The sequence below is a fragment of the Sapajus apella genome, unplaced genomic scaffold (genome assembly GCF_009761245.1).
Source record: "Sapajus apella isolate SASKATOON/1434 unplaced genomic scaffold, GSC_monkey_1.0 scaffold33, whole genome shotgun sequence".
Lineage (NCBI taxonomy): Eukaryota > Metazoa > Chordata > Mammalia > Primates > Cebidae > Sapajus > Sapajus apella.
In genome coordinates, this window is record NW_022436973.1 from 1,557,903 (window position 1) to 1,569,913 (window position 12,011).

At 46.2% G+C, this 12,011-nt stretch overlaps 1 protein-coding gene across 13 annotated transcripts in view; it reads left to right on the plus strand.

Annotated features, from left to right (window-relative positions):
• PTPRT (protein tyrosine phosphatase receptor type T) overlaps window positions 1–9,035 on the plus strand; it is a 1,128,767-nt gene extending 1,119,732 nt beyond the window's left edge. For all 13 annotated transcript variants that reach the window (XM_032295649.1, XM_032295654.1, XM_032295655.1 and 10 more), the window contains one exon: window positions 850–9,035. In XM_032295649.1, the coding sequence (XP_032151540.1) occupies window positions 850–903 (54 nt within the window). In that variant the 3' untranslated portion in view covers window positions 904–9,035. The remainder of the gene's footprint in view (window positions 1–849) is intronic.
• Window positions 9,036–12,011: the final 2,976 nt, after the last annotated feature.

The window sequence follows — 12,011 nt, forward strand, 5'->3', positions numbered from 1 at the left end:
AATAGTTAAATCACTCGACAGCTGGCCGCTGATTGTATACCTACAGTCTATGCCCTTGGTATGTCATCTGCCCTGTGTCTTCCCCTTCCAGCCTCCCCAACTTCCCTTTCTTGCAGGAAAATCAAATTATTAATCCTAGTACAACTACTTTGCTTCACTTTCTGCCCATTCTTTAAGAAAGTATTATTAATTCAGGCTTAAAGGAAAGGATTCTGGATTAGTAGAATGTGAAATATGTTTTCAATTCAGTCCAATTATATTCCAATTATTTTATGTTAATTTTTACAGTAGAGAGCACTGTAGAGGCAAGTGTGGTAAAGACAGTGTGCAGGCAGAGCCCCAGATGGTAACCTAGTACCGTGGTGGACCATGGCACCATGCACGAGGAACTTTAATAAAAGTCTTTAAACATACTCAAAGCGTGGCCTTCCTCAAAGCGAGGCCCTATATAATGTGTGGGCCACAGACCAGCAACTGCATCATTACCTGGGAGCTTGTTAGAAATGCAGAATCTTGAGCCCCACTCCGGATTTACTGAATCAGAATGTGCATTTTAAAAAGATCTCTGGCTGCCTTGTATGCACATCACAGTTTGAGAAGCACTGTTGTACAAAACAGTGAAAAAGAAAGGGAATGATGCCAGCTGGGCATTCGAGGAAGCTTGGGTAGAAGCAGGCATCAAGCAGAATTTTGAAGGGTGTCCAGAGATGGATAATTTTGAGTTGACATAATGTGGATGTAGATAAAGTTGTCTCCAAAATCTGTATCTCTAAACTAAATGCATTTTCCCTTTCCTTTTTCATCTCTCTCTTGTCTCCTTTTCTCCCTCTATGCCTCTCCTCCTCTCAGGAACAGTATAAATTTGTATACGAGGTGGCACTGGAATATTTAAGCTCCTTTTAGCTCACTGGGATGGGGAACCTGCCGGAGTCCAGAGGCTGCTGCGACCAAGCCCCCTTTTGTGTGAATGGCAGTAACTGGGCTCAGGGGCTCTGAGGTGGCACCCTGCCTGACTCCAAGGAGAAGACTGGTGGCCCTGTGTTCCACAGGGGGCTTTGCACCTTCTGAGGGCTCTCCTCTTGCTGTGGCAGATGCTGTTCCAAAAGGGCCAGGCTTCCTTTTCAACCTAACCAGCCACAGCCATGGGCCCAAGCAGAAGTGTACCCACAAGCAAGGCCTTGGATGTTTGGCTCCCAGACCTCCTGCTTTTGTTCTTTCTGAGTTTGTGGATCTCATGGCAAGCCAACTGTGCAGGTGCTGGGGAGTGGGAGGCCCAGCAGAACCTTCCCAGCCCTCCTTCTCCTTAGGAGTGGAGGAGATATGTGTTGTGCTCCTCCATGTCATGGAAAAGATTGGGGCTCTTGGGGGGGGGGGTCACAGCTCTGCTGCCCCCTACAACCTCCTTCAGGGGCCTCTGGCACCAGACACCTGCAGTCTGGACCAGTGTGACCTTACAATGTTCCCTAGGTCACAAGAGAGCCCACCCATCCTCACACCTAACCTGCATGGGGCTTGGCCCACAACCATTCTGTACCCCTTCCCCAGCCTGGGCCTTGACTGTCCAACATTCACTGGCCGGCCTGCTGTGTCCACAGCACTCTTTGATAAAGGTGTTCTTTGCTTTTTTGTGTGGTCAGTGGGAAGGGGTGAAACTGCAGAGAACTTCTCTGCTCCTCCTTGTCTTTGTAAAAAGGGACCACCTCCCTGGGGCAGGGCTCTGGCTGAACTGTAGGTTGTAACCCCTGACTCTCTTTGGTGGTAGCTTTCTTTGGAAGAGACAAACCAGATAAGATTTGGTTATTTTCCAAAGTGTATGTGAAAAGAAACTTTGTTTTGGGGATGTGTAAAATCTTAGTCTCTTATGTCAAAAAGAAGGGGGCGGGGGAGTTTGAGTGTGTACCTCTAAGACATACCTCTCGGGCCTGTTATTTTTTCCTAGCAATGTTCTGAAAAGCTCCCACCCTGGGACAGCACACCACTAAGCAGGGGAGAGAGGGGATAGCCTGAAGATGGTCCCTTTGGTTTCTGGGGCAGATAAGAGCACCAGCTTTGTGCAGAATTTGGAACTCCACATTTGAACTCCTTCCTAGAGAAACCCAGCTGCCACCTTGAAAAAGGACATTGTGGAGCCCATTATACATTGATTGAAAATAGGGCAAGACAATCAGGCCTGGAGATCTAGGGTCTTGTCCAAAGTGTGAGTGAGTCAGTGAGAGGGAACCACCGTTTGCTAAGTCTCTGATGTATGCCAGGGATCACGCTTGGTAGTTTCCATGGAACACCTCGCGCAGTCCTTAGAACCCCTAGGAGAGAGCTGTTGACTTGTTATCGTCTCCATTGATCATCTCCTCCAATGAGGAAACCCAGGCACCTTCCTCAGTGATGAAATCCTGGGTTCCAAAGGGGCAGGTAATGGCAGTGAAACTTCTCTGTGCTGTTTTCTTCATCTTCTCCAAGCCAAACAATTATTTTATGGAGGGAAAATAAGGCCAGAAGCTTCTGAGCAGAGAACTCCACAAATGGAAATTTAGTACTTTCTCCCTGACGCCAGTTCTTCTGGGAAGCCCAGAATTTCAGATATATTTTAGTAACTCATTCCCAGCTCCCCAGGAAAGCCAGTCTCATCTAATTTCTTAGTCCATAAAAACAATTCCTTGTTCCCTCGGGCTATGAAGGGACCAGCCAGGGACAATCTCGACCTTGATCTCCAGCCAGTGCTTAGGCTGGATATCTGACAGCCTCAGGTGGGCTGGGACCCAGGAAGCTCCATCTGGAAGGCTGGTCTAGCCCCAGACAGGGCACAAGGGACACAGATTTCAAGAAGGCACAGCTTTGACCGTCAAGAGCCCACTGTATGCTGGGGAAATTGAACCATGGTGCAGTGGTGTCGAGCAAATGAGTGTTCCATGAGTCTAGGAGCAAGAGAGCCTCTTCAGCCTAGGGCTTCCTAGAGAAAGGGACATCTATTCCTGCTGGGTCTAAACAGGTAGAAAAGAGAAAAAAAAAAAAGAAGAAACTCAGGCAAAGGGATCCCTATGTGCAATGGCAGAGAAATATAAAAAGGCATTGGGAGGAGCAGTATGGGGAGGCCAGCCCAGCAGGGGCACAGCACAACAGGGTAAGCAGCAAGGATGAGCCAGGGTCCAGGAGACAGATGCCTATCGTGAGTGCAGACTTTGTCCTAATGGCAACAAGGAGTCCATGGAGCTTCAGAGAGATGTACTCAGCTTCGTGTTGGCAAAGACTCCCTCTGGGCCAGTGGGGCTGCCTCTTTTCATCAGACACTGTGAAAACATTCCCTTAAGCGTGCACTTTTTAATACCACATCTATTTGTCTGTCTGCTCATCGTTTTGTTGCCGGAACACTAAATATGCAGTGCATCATGAGACCCGGCTTCTCTGAGAAACCCAGCGTCTCCGCTTTACCATGGAGCAGGGTCACCAATTCAGATCTCTAGGCCCATGAGGGTGGAACATGAAAGGAGCCCACAGAAGTTGCTTCCATTGGCATGGGCTCTGGAGCTGTCTAGAAGTCCAGGGACACCAGACTTGATCAAGGAAGGGCTGTCACTTTAGAGGTTCAAAAGGAAATACCTCAAAGCAAAGGCAAGCAAAGGAACCCCACGATGAACTTGCTCTTTTCTTTGATGAGCCTCTCCCCAGGTGTATTTCAGCAGACCCCAGGGACTCACCCCCACTGGGCCTGATAGCCTCTCCCAGCTCCAGCCCACTGCCCCAGCTGGCCTTTCCCAGTCTGCGATGAGCCCGTAGCATGGCAAATCTGCCTGCTGTATGCTATTCAGTCAGATCTTGGTACATCCAGACAGGATGAGGGTGGAGGGAGAGCTACTTAACACAAATCCTAAGATTTTTTTTCTGCTCAGGAAGGGGTGAAATGGCTGACAGATAAAAATGACAGTGGCTTCTATCATTTTAAATGGTACGGATTTAAAGTGTGACTTCACAGAGAAAGAAACTTGTGACTTCACGGAGAAAGAAAAAAAAATCTCAGGCCATGGTGGGCTAACCCAGCAAGGGCCAGTGAGATTCCCCCAGTTTATCCTCTTGTTTTCCCACAACCCAACCATTCTCCAAAGAAAGCAGGGAAGCGTATAGGTCACAGGCTCATGAATGGGGACGACTTGATGAAATTGAGGCTAATGGATGGGGATGACTTCCCTAAAATCCCATGTGACTAGGATGTGGCAAGGCTTGGATGAATAGGGACACTTGTGCCCAGGAATCTGAACATTTCCTTTACCCAGAAAATATCCTGATCCAATACTACCTTCCCCAGGGGGTCTCCCCACCCCAACCCATTGACAGGATGAGCTCAGCCTGTCGTGAGCAGAGGAAAATATTATTAATGCTCTGTGAGTCTTTACAACAGGAGCTCTTACCTTATAGATGTGGAGCCTGTTTGGTGAAGATGCAAGGAAGTGATGAGAAGACCAGGAACTTTCTCCACCTGTGTGTGTTGATGGTCTAGATAGTTTAGGACGTACCTCAGCTGCACTCCAATGCTGCATCCTTTCTGGTATGGAGAATCCGGGCCAACCAGGGGACCTTGGGCCTCTAGAAGGCCACAGTAGGCCTCTCTTTGTGGGAATGGAAGAGGACAGCTTTTAGTGCTGGCCCTCTCTGTGGGCGTGGCCTGAAAAGGAACCAACAGACCTTATGATGGGGACTCTAACGTGAGCTCACTAAATTCTTCCAACATTCTAAAGAACGGTTTGTGATGGTCACTATTTGACTGGTGAGGAAACTAAGGCTCCTAGAGAAAAATCCCTTGCACGTAGTTCCACAGCTAGTGAATGAATGAACCAAGATTTTAACTGGTTTTTTTTCCTTGACTAAAGAGAGAATATTTTTCCACCATTGTAGCTCACATTTTTCCTATGGGGTTACTCATAACAGAATAGACTAGAGTGAAACAGGGATCTCGGTGGATAAGCCCAAAGCAAACAACAGTAAGCTTAAAATTCCTTCACAGTCTTATGTTTTACTTTCACAATTCATGCAAAATTTGCGTTCCACTTTCTGATTTAGCCTGGTTGGCTTTGACTGTATAAATATTTTTTAAAAAAACAAAAACATGTGCTCTGTTCCTCACGTGGTTCTGTTCTGTTCAACCCACTATGATGGACCCTGGGTCAGCTAGTCTTCAGCTTGAGCCCGAGCAGTGACCCTGCTGCCTACTAGAGCCAACTGTAGGCTCAGGAACAAGACCAACTGACCTTCTCCTAGGCAGCTCCTTTGGTGTGGGGGTGCTCTGACCTCACTGTTCATGAGTGGACCTCAACTAAGGTATCTTCCAGTTGGGTGCTGGAAGGAACCCATTGACACACACTAGAATGATGAGGATTTGCACATCTGGCATGGAGAAATACAAGCCCACAAAACCATAAAGGGAAAGGAGAAGCTAGACACAGCTCTACTCAGCAAGTTCCTGAATGCTAGGCTGGAAAGTGATGCCTGTTGCCCAAGTGGAGTCACATGGTTGCTAATGTGGGCAAGTCTGAAGACACACTTCACGAGCAGCTGGTATTTGGAAGGCTCCTCACTTTACCCTAGCCACACATACTTACTGGGTTCCTACAGCACATAGCACCTTGGTGCGGGAGCACTGTTAGGAAACAGAGATTACTATGGCACAATTCATTCCTGGGTAAGGCATGGGGTTGCAGTGGACAGAGCTCATTCTTTAGTTGGAATCCCATCCCTGCCATTTCTTGGCCATAGAGTGTGGGCCAACCAATTAATGGGAAAACATACATGAAAAGAGGAGCCTCATCAACATTAGAAGGGGTAGATTTGGAGCACTTTAGGCAGAGAAACAGGAAGGCAAGGCCAGGAAACTGGAACCCAATGAATACTCAAAACCGAGGATGCAGATGACTTATTTAGCAAAGCTGTCACATCCATGACATAGCTGGACAAAGCATGGGTAATAGCTTGCCAGAGCTACTTGGAGCAAGGGCAGATCTCAGTGTCTGTGGCAAAAGATGATGACTTTCCCTCTGACCCATCAGGTTTATTCATCCTCCACTCCCCATTGCCACACTAGCTCTTGCTGTATGTCCTCACCAGGATCTACATTCCCTCAGCACTGGTGGGAACCCCTTGGAGTACACAGAGGTGTCAGTCCAGTAAGACTGTTCTACACAACAGAAGCGATACCCAGGGAGTAGCAGCCAGGCCCTTATCCTGTCATCTCTGCAGGCGTGATTGCCCAACCCAGATGCAGAGACATTCAAGGAAGTGATAACTCCCTGGTACCTCATTGCCTGGGAACAGAATGAAGAAATCCACCCTTCCTTAGGCTATAGCTGGCCACTCCTGGGCTAGGTAGGTCATCAGCACCAAGCTAAATCAGGAGTAACAATAAGGAAGACATGGGTGAGCCCAAGAGGAAGCATGGACAAGGGGAAAGTGGTCAACCCACTGGAGGGCAGGATAGAAGAAAAAAACATAAACATGGATGGCCATGTCATCTCAAATTCTTGACTTGCCTTCCCCGTTACTTAACAGTCTGAGCTCCTTCTCAGCCTATGACCAGCCTCAAATCATAGCCAAGTAAAACAAGGAAATAGGAAACATAGATCCAACTAGAATAGACAAGCTGAGATTCAGATTTGTTTACTCCTCCTATGCAAGGGCTCCCCGTTGGGGGTTTTCCACGTATACATGTCTAGAAGTGATAAAATGCAAGGCCTTGGCTTCGCCTTGCAGGGATCTGTCTTTGAGGTCATGTACCGCCTGAACAGCAGTGAGAGAGGTTAGTGGTGGAGAGTGGAAGGGCTGTTTTGGCTCCAGTTTCTTCTGACACAGGTTTCAGGGTCATGGATTTGATCCTCAGAAGCACAGCGGAGACATCTAAGCCTTATTTGTGCACATGAGCAGACTCTTCTAGTTTTTTAGTAACAAGGGATGGGCTTCTGCATGGCACTGGCTGTACGGTTGTCTTGTAGAGAGATCAAGCCAGTCTTTTGCATCCCACCTGCCCACCTCCAAAAGAGGTGGGAAAATGTCATCAAAAGGGCTACATTCACCACCTGAAATCCACCCATGAATGTTAGGTCTCTAAAAGGAAGAATCAGCACTCACAATGATAGCCTCCAACCATAGCATCCCACCTATCTAAGAGCTCAGTGGTGGTCCACTGGGGCAGATACAAGGGAAGTGCAAGGGCTCAGGATGAAAGATAATCTATTGGGAAGAGTTTTGGGGACTGGATCATTATGGGGCTTCCTTCTGTATCTGAGAGCTGCTCTGGGTGGTGGGATGTGGATTCTGATCCTTGGTTGATCAGAAATTCAATGTCTGGTGGCCTTGAAGTGTTAGACAGAAAAGTATCAGTGTAAAAACCTGGAGCACAAGGTAATTAACGTAGTTCATGGTTCCTTGGTGAGCAGGACTCTTGGATGTGGAGGAGAAAGGGTTACAGGACGTAACCCACCAAAATTACAAAATTGAGTCTCTGTACAATGACTTCAGTGCCTTTGGGCTTATGAATACAAATCAATGGGCCTTCTCTGTGACGGTCCAACAAACTCTCAGTGCCCACCCTGTCCCTTCCATCTCCCATGGAAGATGAATAATGTCAGGTGTTCTTTGGATCAAAGGCCCCAGAAGGCTTGGAGGACAGAATGGTGTCCTTCCATGTAAAATCAGGCTTCTGAGGGGTCAGGCAGAATCTGGTGTCCATATCCTCCATAGGTCTACAGATTATTGGATGAAGTCAAGCATTGTTTGCTAGGCCCAGGTCATGCCTCTGAGTATAACTAAGACCCATGAGTAAAACTTAATAGCTGTAAGGAAGAACTTGCTGTCTGCCTGAGAGGATAAGCCGCCCATCTTGGCAGCTGTCTAAACAAAGCCAGGTATCTCTTTAAAGGGAGGAGGAGCATTGCTGAAATGTCTTTCAGGTCACTTCCATTCTAGATGGGTGAGACCTTGTGGAGCTGGGATCATGTTTAAACTCATTCATACCTGTAGACCAAAAATCCAAGTAGACTGTGTTTGGTCTGTACAGGTTGAAGCTCCCTGCTCTCCCGCCCAAGTCTCCTCATGGAGCAGGCCAACAAGCTATTGTGGCCACATATACCAGGCTGATCCAGGCTGATTATCACCAAACAGCAAACCGCAGGGAACAGCTGCTTTGTCATAGACCCAATACCCATGTGGATCTCTGATGAGAACAGCCATAACTCAGACTCACTGACCAATAGGGCCGTGAGAGACAGCCAGAATCAGTGAAGGCCCAAGCAGGACACAGAGCAGGGCTTTGCTTAACGTACATATTATCTCCAGAGGTTATTTCTACCCCACTCCCTATTCACGGCCTGTTGGAGCAGATTGCAAATGCAAAAGCACAGTAACTCAATGTACACATGATTATAATCATTTCCAGTGCACACATCTCATCACCAGGTAGATCCTGAGCTAGCCCATGTCAGTTCAGGTTAACTCATATTGATAATCAGACTCAAAAACACTTTCACCCTACAATCCACCAGCCAATCAAAGGCAAAGAGTTGTGGTCTCTACCATTGCCTTGGCTTCTGGACACCCTCATAACCCTCTACAGGCTCTTACAAGGTTCCTGCTCAACTCCAGGGAGGCTGACATCTTCACATCCACTGGGCATATGATATTGCATGAGACCAAAGTCTCCACACTGTTTGCAGCCTCCTCCATGAATCCCAATGGCCTGCACTTGTACAGTTTGGGTGTTTGATAGATAAAGCACGTATGAGAAGAGAAAACAAAATAAATCAACTTTTTTAAAAAGCCAGCACTGTGCTGTCAATGTTGTTTTTTTTTTTTTCCTTTTCAATTTTAGCTTAAAAAAGCAGAAGGTAAATAATGTCAGGTCAATGAATATCAGATATATTTTTTGACTGTACATTACAGTGAAGTGTAATCTTTTTACACCTGCAAGTCCATCTTATTTATTCTTGTAAATGTTCCCTGACGATGTTTGTAATATGGCTGTGTTTAAAAATCTATACAATAAAGCTGTGACCCTGAGATTCATGTTTTCCTAAGAGATCCGTATTGGTGTCTTCCTGAGGTTGGGTAGGGATGAGGTGGGGACAAGTTGAAGGAGGAGGAGAAAAAGTTTATTTTTAGCTGGGCACAGTGGCTCACGCCTGTAATCCCAGCACTTTGGGAGGCTGGAGCGGATCATCTGAGGTCAGGAGGTCGAGACCAGCCTGACCAACATGGAGAAGCCCAATCTCTACTAAAAATACAAAATTACCCAGGTGTGGTGGCGCAAGCCTGCAACCCCAGCTACTCAGGAGGCTGAGGCAGGAGAATCACTTGAACTCAAGAGGCAGAGGTTGTGGTGAGTTGCCACTGCACTCCAGCCTGGCAACAAGGGTGAAACTCTATCTCAAAAAAAAAAAAAAAATTATCAACTAGGTTTCTTTATATTTAAGTTAATTTAATCCTTACAACTACATCACAGGAAATACGTATTATTCTGTCTTTGCAGATGAAAAAGTTGAGACTCAGAAACAAGGGATTTTCCATGACTGCACATTGAGCTAGTGAAACCATTGAGTGTAAAGTGGTGTTTCTCAAGTGTGGTTCATAGAGCACTGGCACCAGAATCACTGGGAAGTTTGTTAAACATACACATTCCTAAGCCCAGAGGATCACAGTTTCAGGGTCTGCATTGCTAACAAGCTGCCTAAATGTACCAGCTAGCTATGGCTGCATAATAAACCACCCCAAAACTCAGTAACTTGACACCAAAATATTTGATAACAACCAGCTAAGATCCACCTATTCTAAGCTGAGCTCAGCTAATCTCAGCTAGGTTCATTCATGTGTTGGTTAAGGGCTCTATGCTAGGCAAGGCTTGGCTGGGGCATGTAAGCTGTTATGGCTCTGTACGTTATATTCTTTATCCTCCTCCTGGGACCAGTGTGCTAGCCTGTGCATATGCTTCTCATAATAATAGCAGGAACATGAGAGAAAGAAAGTCCAATCACATGCATATTTTGCCAGGTCTTTGCTTAAATAATATCTACAACATCCCCTTGGACAAAGCTAGTTACATGGAATTTTCAGAATCTAGGGGCAGGGATTCTACATCTTGACACAGACCCCTTGTCTCAATTTTCCAGTAAATGATGAGGTTGGCCAGGCACGGTGGCTCATACCTGTAATCTCAGCACTTTGGAAGACCAAAGTGGGAGATCATTTGAGCGCAGGAGTTCAAGACCAGCCTGGGCAATGTAATGAGACCTTATCTCTAAAACAAAACAAAACAAAAAATTAGCGAGGCATAATGGCACACACCTGTAGTCTCAGTTACTCAGGAGGCTAAGGTGAGTGCATTGCCTGAGCCTGGAAAGTTGAGGCTGCAGCAAGCTGAGATTGCACCACTGCAGTCCACCCTGGGCAACAGAGTGATACACTGTCTCAAAAAAGAAAAAATGCTGAGGTTAGATACGAAACCAGTGGTGCCTGATGCACCCTTTAACTCTCTAATCACAGAGTGCAATCCATGGGTCACCTACATCATGGCACCTGGGAAACTTCTCAACATGTAGAGTCTGATTCAACAGGTCCAGGATAGGAGCTAAGAATCCAGATGCTCAAGTGCCCCCAATGATTGTAATAGATGCTAAAATTAGGCAAGCACTGTTTATAATGCTATTGTTATTAGAGGGGAACAGATAAAAGCCCAAGAGGAACAGGTAAGAGCCCAAGCCAGTGCTCAAGCTGGGACATAAAGCTGCCAACCTCTCAGGTGGATGCATATGTCCTCTATTTTCTTCTGGATGAGCAGAAGAAATTACTAGAACCTGGCTCCTTGGCATTTACTGGTTCTCAAGTTCTTCGTATAAGCCTGAGCTAGAAACACAAGCCGGAGCCCAAGGTTCACCTTGTTCTCTTGCAGCCTTGGGAACTCTGGCAGGGTTCTTCTGCCCGAGGAACCTAGATACATGGCTCACCAGGCTTCCCAGGCCACAGAGTCTAGAGAACACATGCTTTCCAGCTTGGGGGTACGATGTGGGGAACCTGGTATCCAGCCAGCTAGTTATCTTGTCACCTTGTCCTTGGTCATGTTAATCTCACTTTGTCTGCCTGCTATATTTATGCTTTGGCCACAAATGTAACAGATGACACTGGAGAAAGAAAAGTAGAAAGAAGGAAAAAAAAAATCTTATATAACCCCTAATTTAAAAAAGTACTTTGGGACGTATTGTTCTTCCCCAGAATGGAAATCGCTTTATTTATTTATTTCTATTTTATTTTTAAATTTATTTATTTAACTTTTAGTGCATACTATATCTGGCATTTCTCCCTATGTGTTATGATAAAAGTAGCACATACTCACTTGAAATGACTCAACATAAAATTATTTAAGGCAAAAGGTGAAAGTTTCCATTTCTCAAAGGTAACTGTTAATATTTTTATGCCATTCTCCTATGCATAAACGTATACATTCTCTACATATGTGACATCAACCAATATATATTCTGAAACCTGCCTCTTCTCATTTAACAACATACAGTTGTCATATTTCCATGGAAATATGCTTAAATAAATATCCCTTATCTTCCTTGACACCTCCCCATAGTACCCCTGAATTTGAAGCTAAGCTGCTTTGGGTGCTTCAAGACTTGTGTTCTCCCGTGATGCTAAGAGAGCCAGTCCTGGCTTCTGGATCAACGTTAGCAGGGAGGGACATCCAACCCTATGCACTGCAGTCCTGGAGAGAGACTGATAATAGTGGCACCGCTCTCTTTATGTGTCTGTTGGCTGTCCAGGTAGGCCCTAGCCTGGCCTTCCTGTGTGGCTAGACCTGGAGTGTGGGCCCATGTCAGACCTAGGAGCACCTTGACTGGTAGCTCTGGTTTGACTTAAGATCTTCCTTTAATTCCAAAGGCTCAAGCCTTTCATCAGAACTCCAAGCGACCTAGAAGCCCTCAGATTCCTGAAGACATGGGACGAGGTCAACAATATGCCATGCGGAAGGCAAGAAGAGG